At 40.0% G+C, this 15,186-nt stretch overlaps 1 protein-coding gene across 4 annotated transcripts in view; it reads left to right on the top strand.

Annotated features, from left to right (window-relative positions):
* Positions 1 to 13,960, top strand: part of SNCA (synuclein alpha) — a 72,995-nt gene extending 59,035 nt beyond the window's left edge. For all 4 annotated transcript variants that reach the window (XM_074866746.1, XM_074866745.1, XM_074866748.1 and 1 more), the window contains 2 exons: positions 12,233 to 12,322; positions 13,328 to 13,960. In XM_074866746.1, the coding sequence (XP_074722847.1) occupies positions 12,233 to 12,322; positions 13,328 to 13,360 (123 nt within the window). In that variant the 3' untranslated portion in view covers positions 13,361 to 13,960. The remainder of the gene's footprint in view (positions 1 to 12,232; positions 12,323 to 13,327) is intronic.
* Positions 13,961 to 15,186: the final 1,226 nt, after the last annotated feature.

Raw genomic sequence — 15,186 nt, 5'->3', positions numbered from 1 at the left:
GGGGACTGTGTCCAATGGGAATAGGACTAGAAATACTGGGGCTAAATGTTAGTGGGGGAGATTGAGGTTAGACACCAGGAAAGACACTAATAGTTAACAGTAATTAAGTAGAGGAACAGATTGCTTGGGGATGTTGTGAAATTTTTATCACTGGAGACTTTTAAGGTGTTTTTTCCCAGACATCTGTTGGGAATGATTTAGGGAAAGCTGAACCTGCCTAAAACAGAGATGCAACTTAGGTGACTCCTCAAGGCCATCCAAACTTGCACTCTTGTGATTTTCTATATATGAAGAAATAGTGAAGGTTTTTATAGTATACATCCCTTTTGGAACAGCAGCAGGTATCTGAAAAGAGGATCATAAAGACAGGCTGCTCTCAGCAATACAGAGTACAAAAATGGCTTAGTGAGGTGAAGAGTTACACCAGGCTCATACTGACATAGGTAAGAAAAAAATTTGGTCTGGGAAAGGCTGTTTTGCTTTGAACTCCACTGTCATGCAGTGTAGAGGATAGCAGCCTTCAGTCTGATGCTTTCCTTCATCTAAGCCAGAAATGAAAAGCAAAGATAACAGTAACAGTGCGGTGGGAGGAAGGAAAGAAAACAGATACTCAGATACAGTATTGTATATTTAGGTAGTAGTCCTTTAAGAGTCTCCTTGCCTTCTACACCTTACTAAATAAAATTTATTGAATAATTCTTTCACTTAATTAAAAAGAATTATTTCTTCCTCTATGAGAGCAGAATAAGCTGAAGAGATGTTTGTGATGTTTGTGTTTCATGCCACTGGACTGTGAAGTAATCTTTCCCAGTGCAAGTGAAAGCTCTGAATAGTTGTATGCTTGCTTCTAGATGAAGAGGGATACTTCAGAAATACACATTTTGAAATGCAGGCTAACTCTCTAGTCTTTTGTGGTGTTTGAGCTGCTGCTGAATGGATCACAGTTGCAGGAAATAGTCCTGAAACCTTTATAGTTCAAATAATTGCTGCAGGCATTTTTCAGAGCAAGTGCTGGTTTCTTCCTTACAAGAAACATATTTTTAAATTCCCCAGCTAGGTAAAGTGCTGTAATATAGTGGAATTGAAGGAATGCTTTACAGTGATGCTCACTGATAGTAGCTGAAGGGTAACCACTTCACTAACAGCACATCTTGTCAATCAATTAGAGCCTTTGAAGGTGACCATGCTGCCACTAGCCCTTCTGTCAGCCCGCAGGTCAACGTGCTGGAGAGTAAAAGCAAATGAGTCAATGCTGATTGCATTAGCTTATCCACCCATACTTAAGAGAAGAGGGAAAGGGAGAAAACCCTACCCTCTTTCTACTACCTGTAGAGATCTCTTTCTCTCTCTTTAAAAACTTCCTTGGAAGTGAGTGAAGTTACTTCACTGCTTTGTGAATGCACTCACACAAGATGGGGTACGGAACTGAAATATGTGCTGTCTCTGGGACTATGTGGAACAGACTGGGAACTCATGCTGTTCATGATGCTAGAGGGTGACTGGTCCTGCAGACTGGTCCTGCAGAAAAAGTCCCTCTGTATAAGGGACTTTTTCTAAGACTAGGAGAAATAACTTTGCTTTAGAGATTGGTCTTTTAGATAATACAGCATTAAATTAACTCTCTGTGTGAGTGGAAACTTCTTTTAGAGGGAGCTTATTTTCCTCCTTTAATTTTGTCTCTTAGGAAAGAGAATATGTAGTCATGGAGTCTATACAATAGCTTCTGGAGTTTATCTGCGCTAAAAATATATGTACTGTTGGAATGTGATTGTGATATTCAAACAGTTTTAAATAAAGTATGGTAAAATAACTTTGCAGCTTAGACTGGGACCATGCTGTTTAAAATCGTCTTTACTGACTTAATGGAGCCAAATCCAAATAAGGTTGCTCATTTCTGTGCTGACTGCAAAGCTGATGTTTACCATTGTTTTAGTTAATGTGATCAGTTGAGATCATGTATCATTATGTTCTAGTTTTATTTAATGAAGACAAAGCTCAGGTATCATCACTGGAGGTAATTCTTGGTGATGGGTTCATAGAGATTGGAGAATCCTGCATTGCTGCTGTGGAGCTCCTGACAGACTTAGGGCCAGGCTGTTCTTAAAGACGTCCAATTTTAATTTTCTTTTGCAAACTGGCAACCTGTCTCAAGGGGGGTCCCCCAGGGATTGATATTGGACCCAATGCTGTTTAATATCTTCATGAATGATCTGGATGATGGGATCCAGTGTACCCTGATGAAGTTTGCTGATGATACCAAACTGAGTGGGGAAGTGGACACTTGGGAAGGGAGAGCCACCCTTCAGGAAAACCTGGATAAGCTGGAAGAGTGGGCTAACAAGAAGTTCAACAAGGACAAGTGTAAGGTCTTGTACTTGGGAAAACATAGGCCAGGAGTGCAGCACAGGCTGGGATCTACCTTGGCTGGAGAGCAGCTCTTTGAAAAGGGACCTCGGGGTCCTGGTGGACAACAAGCTCAACATGAGTGACCAGTGAGCTGCAGCAGCAAAGAAAGCCAACAGGATGTTGGATTGCATCAACAAGGGCATCATCAGCAGAGATAAAGAAGTCATCATCCCACTCTACTCAGCGCTTGTCAGGCCACACCTGGAATACTGTGTTCAGTTTTGGCCCCTGCTATACAAAAAAGACGTGGACAGGCTGGAGACAGTCCAGAGGAGGGCGACAAAGGTGATCAAAGGACTGGGAAGCCTGACATGTGAGGAAAGGCTGAGAGAATTGGGTTTGTTCAGCCTTGAGAAGAGAAGGTTTAGGGGAGACCTTATCACTGTGTTCCTGTATTTAAAGGGTGGCTACAAAGAAGATGGAGACTCCCTTTTTACAAGGAGTCACATGGAAAAGATGAGGGGTAATGGGTACAAGTTACTCCTGGGGAGATTCTGGTTGGACACAAGAGGAAAATTTTTCACAATGGAACAACCAGCCATTGGAATAATCTCCCCAGGGAAGTGGGTTTCCCCAGTACCAGACACTTTTAAGATTCAGCTGGATGGGGTGTTGGGCCATCTTGTCTAGACCATGTTTTTGCCGAGAAAGGTTGGACCGGGTGATCCTTGAGGTCCCTTCCAACCGGGTATTCTATGATTCTAATTAAGGTGATCTCTTTAGGATTATATGGACCTAGTTCACTTATGCTTTCCTGACAGGTTCCTTCATCTTTCCTCTCTGTTCTAGAATGTGATAATTCCTGCTGTCCTTCTTTGTGGTCTCCCAACATCCCCAGCGAAGTGCATTGTTTAGACTGAATTCTGTAGTCAGAAGAAGGCACCCTTGGACTAGATTAGACCAAGCAGATTACCTCACAGACCTTGTTAATACATGAGAGAATGGCTTACTTTTTTGCAATAACATGACATTGCTGGTTTATGTTATTCTTTGACGTTGTAATTCTTTTCTGTGCACCATTTGCCCTTCCACTTTGATTTGGTGAGTGCCTAAGTGCAACATATTAACACCTTTTCCTGTTGAGCTGCATCTTAATTATTTCAGTCACTTATTCAGTTTTGTCAAGGTATCTTTGAATTAAGAATAATAAAAAATAAACTCAGGCTCTTTATTGTTCCTTCTTAATGCATAAGACTAAGCATACAGTTAAGTGCAGTCCTTGGTCCTTCTTCCAAATCCTTATGAAAATAGTGGTATTCCTGTACTCAAGATTTCTGTGAAACTGCACTCTGAAACTTCAATTTTGACAATGTAAATCACGATGTTGCTAGTGAATATTGTTTGAGCAGATCAATTACCCTAAAATATTTTTATTGAGCTATGCTTCTCTACTTTGTTCAGGAGAATGTCAGATGTGACCTGGTGTGATGTTTAGTCAGCTTGTAACATTCCCACTATTTGGCAATTAGAAATTATTTTAGTCTTTCTAAATGGTAAACTCTAGCTTTTCTTTCCCTACCTGTGAAGTTTTCAATGTTGCCATAGTTTTGGGAAGCTGAAAAGAATGAAACTGAAAGGACTGTGTGTTCTGGATGCATTTGCATGCTTTACTGATGGCATATTGACTCAGCCCCTAGCAACCTGTTATTTTAAGTCACCTGTAATTAATGCATGTGTCTATAACTTTAGAACTCGTATGACCTGCTGGTCTGACCTGGCCAGTAGGTGGGTTCTCCATGTAATCCGCATCCATTTATCAGCAAATAACAACATACCAGCAGCTCTAATTAGGTACTTTACCAACCTGGTTAATGCAAAACATGAATCTGAGTTTGAGGAAAGTTGATTGCTCGCAGAAATGTTTCTGTTGTACTCTGAACTGAGTTGAGTCTCATCTTTACAAGTAATACTAAATGGGGAATTTTAAAGGAAGGAAACAAAAATATACACAATCTATACTTTATTGAAATTTGGTTTTCTAGGAATTTAGAATGGTTCATCAGTTGTTGTAAACAGCAAGTATTTCCAGCTATTTATAGACACCAAGATGGATCTGTAACCACGGACACTTAAACAGTCTTCACGCTCGTTCCTCTTTCCATAGGCCTCAGTCTTTATCCTTTTCACTTTTGTCATCGCCAACTGAAGGGCATAAAAACATGAATCAAAATGCAGCTTGTAGCACTTGCAGGCACTATGTTAGCCTTTCATTGCAATTGTGCTATTGTGCTGACATTTATTTGTTTAATTAAAAGTCTCTTATTCACTTCCACTCTCCATTTAAGGAGGGCAGTAGTGCCATTTCATTATTGGTACTCTAAATGAGTTGTGCACTGGAACAAATAGTTTCCTTCACACATAATGCTTTCTTGTAATTTCCTTCACTTAGATGTTTAGCTTAGGAATAATTAAAACAGCTTCCTTTTTTCTAGCTAGTGCACAGATATATCTCCTCTCTGTATCTCCAGAGTAAAACCACTAGACTGCTGCTAATGCTTTGTCATTCACAGCTGAGGCTTGGAGGCACCGATTATTGCAATAAGTGAGTGGGAGCTTTAGAGCATCCTAAGCTGACCTGGCAACTCAGTTATAACCAGTCAGCTCCACATATTTCATACCTTAGGACTAGGAAAGTAAATAAATTGAGGCCATTTTAGCCTATCTTTGTTTTGCATATTGTTGGGAATGTGCTGTTTTGTTCAAGGGTCTTTCTCCCATCACGTAAGTTGGGCTTTATGGTCAAAATACCTGTAAAAAAATAAAGGTATATAAAAAGAATCCCCAAATTTTTCTTTAAGCTCCACCATATAACGGCTAACAGTTCCTGAAGAAAGTTCTTACAGGGTGCATAATACCAAACTGAAATGGGTTTAGTCAAGCTGGAAGGATATTCAGTTAGCCATTGTAAGGACTTAAGGCAGCCCTGTTGTGTTATAGGTTTGGGATGCGATAACAGGCATGAGACCAACAGCTTTAGGGATAAACAATTTACCTCTAAATAATGGTGTGGTAATAATGACAGATTATTAGTACAATTATCCAGACTGTAACAACAGCACATTCAATAATTCACTAATACCGGACTAGACAATATCCAGGCTCACAAAGGTGTACATGACTACAGCTATCAGAAAGCAGACATGACTGCTTCTCTGGACAACCTACTTGGGCCAGTTGACAAGCTCGGGGAATGTCAGACTCCCTGACTGGACTCTCCCTTCTATTGTTGAGTCAGGAAAACACTGTTTGGGCTTGTTCATCATGCATCGCATCCTACCTCTCTGCCAGTTCTGTCCCTGCTGTGCGCAGGACTTGGACATACAGTATAAGGCAATACTACCCTCACTCAGTGTGTGGTAATTTTGCAAGGTAATAATGCTATTGGATGTGATTTTTAAAATTTTTTTTTTTACATTCTTATTTTTATTTCAACCTCCCCCACATACCATCTGGTGTGTACATACAACAAACTGGACTACATTAAAAATGTTTTTCATGGAGCATTTTGTTGGGGGTCTCAAAAGACTTTCCAGAAGGAACTTTAAAGGTCTTTACAAAAGAGGAGTACCAAAATTATCTTGTAAGCCAGCTTTTTTCTATTCTAGTTCACCGCTTTTTCCATAGTGCCTCTTGGTTCACAGCTGGTCAATAATTATTACTACTCAATAATAATAACAATAATAATAAAATACTACTCAATAACAGACTGGCAAGTGATGTGGTGTGACCAATGCTCACTGAGTTTATATTGTTGAAATTAACTATGACTTCTCATGTTACGTTAATTTGTTAGGTATTTGAGGCAAGACTCACCTTCTTTTTATTTTACTCTCTCAGCTTGTCCTCACAGGGGAGGTGTTCCAGCCCCCTGATCATCGTTATGGCCCTCCTCTGGACCCACTTAAGCAGGACTACATTTTTCTTATACTGGGGGCCCCAGAGCTGGACACGGCACTCCAAGTGGGGTCTCAGGAGAGTGGAGTAGAGGGGGAGAATCCCCTCCCTCAACCTGTTGGCCACACTTCTCTTGATGCAGCCCAGGATGCGGTTGGCTTTCTGGGCTGCAAGCGCACATTGCTGGCTCATATTCAGTTTTCCATCCACTAATATCCTCGAGTCCTTCTCTGCAGGGCTGCTCTCAATCCACTCATCACCCAGCCTGTATTTGTGTTTGGGATTGCCCCAACCCATGTTCAGGACCTTGCACTTGGCCCTCTTGAACTTCATGAGGCTTGCACAGCCCCACCTCTCAAGCCTGTCCAGGTCCCTCTGGATGGCATCCCTTCCCTCCAGCATGTCGACTGCACCACACAGCTTGGTGTCATTGGCATCTTGCTGAGGGTGCACTCGATCCCACTGTCCATGTTCCCAACAAAGATGTTAAACAGTGCTGGTCCCAACACTGACCCCTGAGGAGCACCACTCGTCTCTGCTCTACACTTGGACATCGAGCCATTGACCGCAACTCTTTGAGTGCAACCATCCAGCCAATTCCTTATCCACCGAGTGGTCAATCCATCACATCCATGTCTCTCCAATTTAGAGGCAAGGATGTTGTGTGAGACAGTGTCAAAAGCTTTCCTGCAAATAATTGATTGTGGACAATAGAGCTTTCTACTAGAGAAAAAATCCTCCCACAATATCTGCATGGGAAATTTCATAGAGGTCTCAAAAACAGACAGAAAATCAGCAAATGTGAAACAACGTGAATGTGAAAGTTTATGGGGGGAACTTACCAATGTGTATAAATACCTGAGGGGAATGGTGGTAAAGAAGGTTGAACCAGATTCTTCAGCAGTGCCCAGTGAAATGGCAGGAGGCAGTGGGCACTAACTGAAATGCAGGAAACTCCATTTAAATGTAAGAAAAACCTTTTTTACTGTGCAAGTAGTCAACAACTGGACCAGGTTATCCAGCAAGACTGTAGAGTATCCCTCTGTGGGCATAGTCAAAACCCAACTAGGCATGGCCCCAAGCAACCTGCTTTAGGTGACCCTGCTCTGGGCTGGGAGGTTGGACTAGACAGTCTCCGGAGGGGCCTTCTGACCTCTGTGATTAATGGAAGTGACTTCCAGGGTGACCTCCTCTTGTCAGTATAAATGTTTTAAGAGCTGACACTTTGGTAGCCTGAGTTATTTATCTCAGAATATGGAATCACTCCAGAAGGAATTAGTCTCCAGTAATCAGGAGAATATACATGACTGTAAGACTCCTTCAGCATCCATAATGGAAAGAAAAAACCTGTACTAGCCAGGGAGATAGTAAATTATAATGCTTAGATCAGCTGCTAAATTACAATTACAGTGCTTCCTTTTGAAGTTGCTTTTGTCCACGACTTGAGATAAAATAATTCACTTCTGATAGCAGTAACTTGGCATTCAAAGACACGTCACTGAGGGAACTGAATGCACACTCCTGACTATTTTGCCACATGGTGCTGACATAGGTGTGGTACCATGAGCAGACCACTGGGTCTGTTTTCCATGCGTGAGGGATCTTAAACAGTCTCCCCTTCCACCAAAAGCGTTATGAGGTGGGAAAGAAGGTGAAGTGAAAGAATGGGGTGTGATTTTCACCAAAAACACTGAAATAAGGGAAACCCATTTGGTGATGTTTTCCTGGCAAAGGGAATAGGCCTGAAGTTTTGGCAAATACTCTGTAATTTAAACAGGGCCAGGTTTTCTGGGGGACTTTTTTATTTAGATTACTATTTTATTGTAAAAGTGGGTCATTTCACACTGTCACACGCACAGCTTAGCAGGATTCATTTCCATAGTAAAGGAGGAGTCATCAACATTTTGGAGCCATTGCAGCAAATAAATTCTACTTCACATCTTATTTTTACCACTCTTGTATAACAGCTATTTTGTACCTGTTCCTTGAGCCAGAACTGGCACCTAGGGTTATGCATATGCACCTCTTTACAATGATGGGACACCATCTCCCCTTTGTTTATAGAATGACATAAGTTGCTTGACAAAATGAGAGCACAATGTGCTTTGGGAGGGAGGGCATACACCATAGCCGTTCATTCCCAGGGAAGGTGTGAGTGGGCTTGCAAGGTAGCCTGATAGCACATAGGTCTTGGGCTGTGCAAGTCTGATAGTCACGAAGCTTTGCCAAGGCAGACAGGAGCGCTGATAGCACAAACTGACACCACTCTTGGTACCTGGGAAGTGCAGTGTGGTGTGCTCTGCTCTGACTAGCCACAAAAGCTTGATTTTCATAACATGGGGTCTAAGGGCACAAGACTCTCTGGAGATGTAGAAAAACAGCTCTTACCCAGAGTGACCATGCTTCAAACCAAGATATAGGGCATTTATTTTTTCTTAAGGGAATCCTCAGGCAACAAGCAGACATCCTCACATCGCCATTCTTTTAACACCTTGCTTATTGCATGAGTTGTAATTTTCCCTTTTTAAAGTGTTTTCCCTGCAAACGAGCTCATGCTCCCCAGTTAAACACTGACTTCATCTCTGAGAAGCTTTTGTTTATCTTTTCAGATCTTCTAATAAAAAGCTCTCCCTCTGGAAACACCCTTCTATATGGTTTAAGAACAGAGGCAGCAGCTTCAAGAGAAAAGTGTGTCTTTCATACAAAGACAAGAATTGGTCTACTGGGTGTTTTTCCTCTTCCATAACTGAATTAGGATATGGAATTATTGATCATGAGCACCTAAAATTGCATTTCTTTGTTTTAAAGGAGATAAATAATTATATAAGGTGTACCTTAGATGGCTCAGTGTTACTGGGGGTGGTTGTTTACTTTTGTGATATCCTAACTTCAGAGGAACAGTACATCAGAAGCAGAGAGCACCACCATTAAAATGATCTGGTTGCATATGCTACACATTTAAATGAAACAAATGTGACCTTGGGAAATGTCATTCTCATCTGAACTGCAGTGTCATCAACATGAAAGGTGGTGTTTGTGTTACTGTTTGTAGCTGGACAAAGGTACATCTTTGTTGCCTTTCATAGGCAAAGAGTTCCCTTGGTGGTTTGGTATGACTTATGATTTGCTTAATTTGAAAATATACTGGTGTTGTGATTGATGTTGTATTTTTCTGGTGCTGCTGATTGTTTTATTTGAAGCTGTAGAGAAACCTGCATCCTGAACTCACTGAAGGAACTTGGGAAGATGATAAATTCAGCATTTTTTAGGCATTATGTCTCTGTAATCCTGATGGACAGTCCAGACCTGTGGCAGAGGTTCCTAAGAAACAGAGTCCAAGGTTTGAAGTTCTTTAAAATTCAGCTGGCGAATCTTTTTCTTTGTAGTTACTAATGGTCCTGGCAGCTTCACTTGCCATCTGTTTTCCTGATACAGATAACATTAAGCTTCAAGCTTTCTTCCTCATCCAACCTCAAGACTGATTTTGGGCACAGTTTTACTTGATGTAGATTGCTAGCCAAAGCTGTTCCTTAATGATATTAAAGAGGAGTAGACTGGAGCTGTAGGTCCTGAGAGCTGATATGTTATATGAAGTGCACAGTAACAGCTTTAAAATTTGCGTTGCACACACTATTTAGCTATTTCAGTCAAAGCTGATAGGGATTGATGTTACTTCTCATAAAAGTAAATAGGCATAAATACCCCTAAATTTTTTTTAAATGCTAGGGTAATTAAATACTGTGCATCAAATAATCTTAGGAGCTTGAGTGTTTTGACAAGCCGGGGCAGAACTGTAATTTCATGCTTGAAAAGTTACCTGTCATGCTGAACACCCAAAATTATTAGTTCTTCTGGAAGACACAGGCCTAAATAAAGATATTAGCAACCTTATTCATTGATGTCCCTTGACTTTTGGAATTTGTCCATGTTACCTACGCAATAAAGCAGTGCAGGCTTTATGGCACGCCATAAATCTGAGAGCAGGCACATGAATGGAGGGAACTTGGCAGAATAGTAGGCTGTAAACAGACTATACTGTTTACCTCTAAAGGACAAAACATATCTGGCCCCACTGAGAAGCATTGGGACCAGATATCATCATACTGGACCTTTTAAAGACTGAAGTAAGAGCTAGAGAGAAGAATCCACAGTATGGAAATAAATTCTGCACATCATGCACTTTGATGAGGGTGGAAAACGTGTTTCTGGCACATGCATCAGTGCCAGAAAAGGTGGGCGAACCACGGAAGAACAGGATTCGTATCTGGCAGATAAACTCACAATTTGTGCATGGAGAAATGCAGCAAGAAACATAGTATTATGACTAAGGTCACCTGGTTAAACCACAGAGGGAGCTGATATATGGCAAATGATCAACAGCAGAAGCATGAGAAATACTGTGTGAAGGTAAAGAGGATTTAGTGCCACCTGTTTTTGCATATTATTTTCTATTTTGTGTTAAGCTCGCAGAGGTGAGTTTCAGGTTTAGCTTCTCTTACCCTAATTTTATCTATATCATAAATTTAATTTGACATCATTATCCTATAAATTGCAGACTTTGAAGAATTACCTCATTAGTCTGGTTTATAACTTAATTTTGTATTTCTGTCTATGCTACTAGCCTGCAGGGGTTTTTTTAAGTGAATTTCTTTCTGAGTGTCTGTAATCATTTTTTAGTGCATTTCTGTCTAGATTGACAACTGGTATAAATCAGCATGGTCACAATAATTCCACTGAGCTACTCTGCATGTTTTCATATCAATTTTCTTACAGTTCAGGATGAACTCCAACAGTCTTTATTCTGGCAAAATTCATGTTTCTTCTCTGTGAACTTCTGCAGTAACAGCTACTATGGGAATTGGCCAAATTGGATTGGGTTTTTTTCCTTTATAATTTGTGTTTGTTTCAGATGGTAAATAGTATCTATAGTTTTAGGACAACACTTAATTTACTCAGCAAGTTATTCCTAAACACCATGGCAGTCCCATTAATTCCAAAAGGCTCTTATGAAAATTGTTGTGTAAAACAGAAATGCCCCTATAATGGTCAATAACCCAGATGCCCAGAAAGAGCTTAACAAGTATCGGGTAGTGCCATTTACCATATACTAATACTGCATAAAGTAACGTGCTGCTTGACATAAGAAAACATGTAGAGGTGTGACCCATTAAAGGAAAAAGGCTTTTCCCAATACAATCAGGTTCTAAAACTGAAGGAAAAAAACAGCTTGCAATAGTCTGAGTTATAATAATTCCCCCCTTTTTTGGCCTCTTTGAAATGTACTGTGAAAAGGTTAAAACTGTAAAATAAACAATGATTTATGAGAGGATTGATGTGTCTATAACATTAAAAAAGATATCATTGAATTACTATTTCATTTATGTGTCTTGATACGACACCATTCTTTTGGCCTGCTTTTACAATGACTTTTGCATACCTGTGACTGTATTCTCCCAAGTAGTTAAACAGAAATTAATGAGATAACCTACTTAAACAATTTATGTGGGACTGTGTTTCCCAGATCAGTTTCTTAAGGGGCAAAAAACTTGGATTGGTTTGCTTCATGACATGAGCAAAGCATTTTCTGTGTGGTTAAAATATTTTCCAAAGATATACAGCAAGTTGGTGATGGTACTGTTCGTTTGTTCAGATTGCCTTCTTGGCCTGTCCATGGCAAGAGAGAAATGGGATATCAGCACTTCAGCTGTTCAGAAAGATGATAGTAGTTATTCCCATGGATACTTCTGTGGAACATGAAGAAAATCTCTCTGGAGCTGATGTCCTCTAGCTCTTCACAACCCCTGGCAACATCCCACGACCAACGGACAGGCCAAGAAGTCAACCACTGATCTGGAGGAAAGACACACTTTGGCTTAAATAATGAGGCAAGCAGCTACAGCCTGTCACTTTTCTTTCCCTGTTTTAAATGTAGAATGAAGAAGGTTTCCTGCAGGAGGGAATGGTGAATAATACAGATGTTCCTGTGGATCCTGAGAATGAGGCTTATGAAATGCCTCCAGAGGTAAATTTGTTGTGGTACTTGCTGTGAATGTACGTTGGAGAAGGAAGGGCACAGGAGGCTGCATGCTCAAGTTACATTAGTCTGGGACAGACTGATGCTGTGTGAGCTGCAAGGGCACAGCAGAAACATGGTCTCTTTGGCCAAGATCTCTCAGAGGTATAGTGCTGGGAATCAGAAAATCCGTTGCTTTCTTGATAGTAAGGAAGTTTAGTGGGAAATTGTGTGTGTTTCAAAATACTTGGTCTTGGGTTTCTGAGTAATCCACAGCAAACTTATATCTTTTTCCTATGTTTGGTAGGGAATATGCAAAAAACTGCATCTTCATAGATTGTTTTAATAGCTTAGTCATTTATTAAAGCATCACGCTTTCTAAAACACAATAATTCATTATTATAATCTTAATGCAATTATGGGAGTAAAGCATTTTGTTGTTTTTAATGAACCTGCTATCTAAAATATTACTACAATATCTGGCATGATGCTTTGGTAGTTGGAGCGGCAGTTTTACAGTAGCACAGATAATTAGTCTGAAAATGTGTATACAATATTTAGCCCACGATCCAGTAAATGACTTAAAGTCATGCTTGATTGCTAGCACCTCAAATATCACTGAAATTATGGGGGCTGCTCACACACCTGTAGTTAAACACACATTTAAATGATTTAGTGACTCGTGAGTATCTGCAGCACGTGGTGTGGGGTTCAGCCCAGAGGTAGTCCTCCTCTCTCTCCAAGTGAGTTGCCGTGGGTGCTCTCATGAGTTCCTGGCAACATCAGCTGAATGATAGGTTAACCACTGGAAAAGCCTAATTCTCCTGTAAATACCACAGCTTATAAGGTACAGTATCTGGAAGATGTGATAAAATAATAATAAATGGCAAGATCCTGATCACATGAAAAGCCATAATATTTTGGCATTGAATCCACTAGGACTAGAACAAGCAGTGAAAGTAGGATGTATTTATCTAAATTACTAGTAGCGCTGATTTCTGCTCTCCTCATTAGGAAGAGTATCAAGACTATGAACCTGAAGCATGAGAGTCCTTTCCTTCCTTTATATCTCCTGAAATCTACTAACTACTAAAGACGTCCCATCCTGTACAAGTGCTGAGTTCCAATGTGCCCAGTCGTAAAATTTTTTTACAGTTTTTACGGTGTATTTTGAAGTCTTCCATCAGCAATGATTGGAGTATCTGTGACTGCATCCACCTTGTTTCAGCATTTCCCACCTGCTGAAATGAAAGCTGGTTGGCAGGGTCATTGTTGTGCTGTGGATATTGTGGCTTCAAGTTTAAAAGTTAAAAAAGAAAATATTAAATAAAAACACCTAAGTGTCTACTGCTTATTTCTAACTCTGTACATGTTTTGTTGATAGACTGTCAGTAATTTGATATTGTTTATGATACAATTTTTATTTGTTTCCTATGACTATTATTTCTGTGCAGAGACGACTTATTGTGAGAGCTTTATATATATGTGTATGTATTATACTTATAAAAAAAGTAATTGAGCATGAACTATGCACCTATAAATATTAGCTGTTGAAATTTTATTGTTTTGTGATGTGTTTTATTAACTTGTGTCTGTAAATAATGGTGTTCAACTGAAGCAAATAAAATGTAACCCATTGAAAATTAACTTTAAATTAGTGATGATTTATAACACCTTTCCTCTCCAAAAGTCCCTGTTAAAGCATTCAGACTGTGTTAGTTCCTGTGAAGGAACTGGAGGAACAAACCCAGTAAATGGAAGCCCAGTTTACACAAAAAACAGGGTGAAGAATGTGAGTATCAGGACTGGTACCTCAGCTGGAGTAAATTGCTGACAAAACAGATTAATTTGTAGTGCTAATAAACTTTCTGTTGTAAGGAGAACCTGAGAGTGAATGAAGCCATTAATAATGGGCTGCAGCAGATTATCAAGAAATTGTGAGGCCCTTTGAAGAATTACTGTTTCAAGGTTGTTAAAGCACTGGGCTATACACAAGAGTGATGGATTAGTTGCAATCAATTTGTCTTGTATAAAGTCCCATTTAGCAAAAGTTCAGTCTACTGTCTGTTTTTAGACATGGTAATTTTAGTTATTATGTTGCCTGGATACTTTTCCATATAGTAAAAAGATTTAAATGTGAGATGTTTTCAATTCTCTCATATTTTATTTGTTTGGATTAAATGTTGCCTCTAACCTGAATGATAGTGGTTTTTTGTTTAAGGTTCTGTAATCCTGAGTAGGATTTTGAAATTGCTTTACAGCTAGTCTTTCCAGTGTTCTGGGGCATGGATCTTAAAACAGGTAAATATCATTGTCTGGTTTTGTGTATGGAGAAACTTAGGCACAACCACATAATGCGTGTCACTGGTATGTACAAAAAGAGACCCAAAACCCTGGAGACTGAACTCTCCAACTTGCTCTTGAACTGAGATCCTTTCTGGCTTACTGCAACCTTCATGGTATTAGCACGCCCAATGTGGAGTAGATCTTTCCAGGTAGGTACCCATCCCAGCTGTATACAGTGGGAGCTGATGTGTAGTACTGTGAGCCAAAATCACATGAACATACTGGTTTCACGATGCTTAAAAAAACGGTGCTTCAATTTCCCATGTCATCCACCAGTCCCAACCCCATATTTCTAAGGAATTTCATTTGTTTCAGAAGAATTGCCATCAAGCTCTTTTTTCAAAGCAATTAAAAACCCCCTTGATTATTTCAAACAACTTATGGATATTTTCATCAGTAGTTGAATCACTTAATGGAGCCTAAAGTCCTGTACTCTTTTGCAGAAACCTTTCATGATAGTCTGTAACAACCCACCAACAATTTGAAGTCTCCTTCACAGGTGGTGTGTCAAAAGAATCTCTTGACCT

Source organism: Strix uralensis, chromosome 4 (assembly GCF_047716275.1).
Source record: "Strix uralensis isolate ZFMK-TIS-50842 chromosome 4, bStrUra1, whole genome shotgun sequence".
Classification (NCBI taxonomy): Eukaryota; Metazoa; Chordata; class Aves; order Strigiformes; family Strigidae; genus Strix; species Strix uralensis.
The sequence above is the reverse complement of the archived record's forward strand: the minus strand, read 5'-3'. Positions and strand labels throughout refer to the sequence as shown.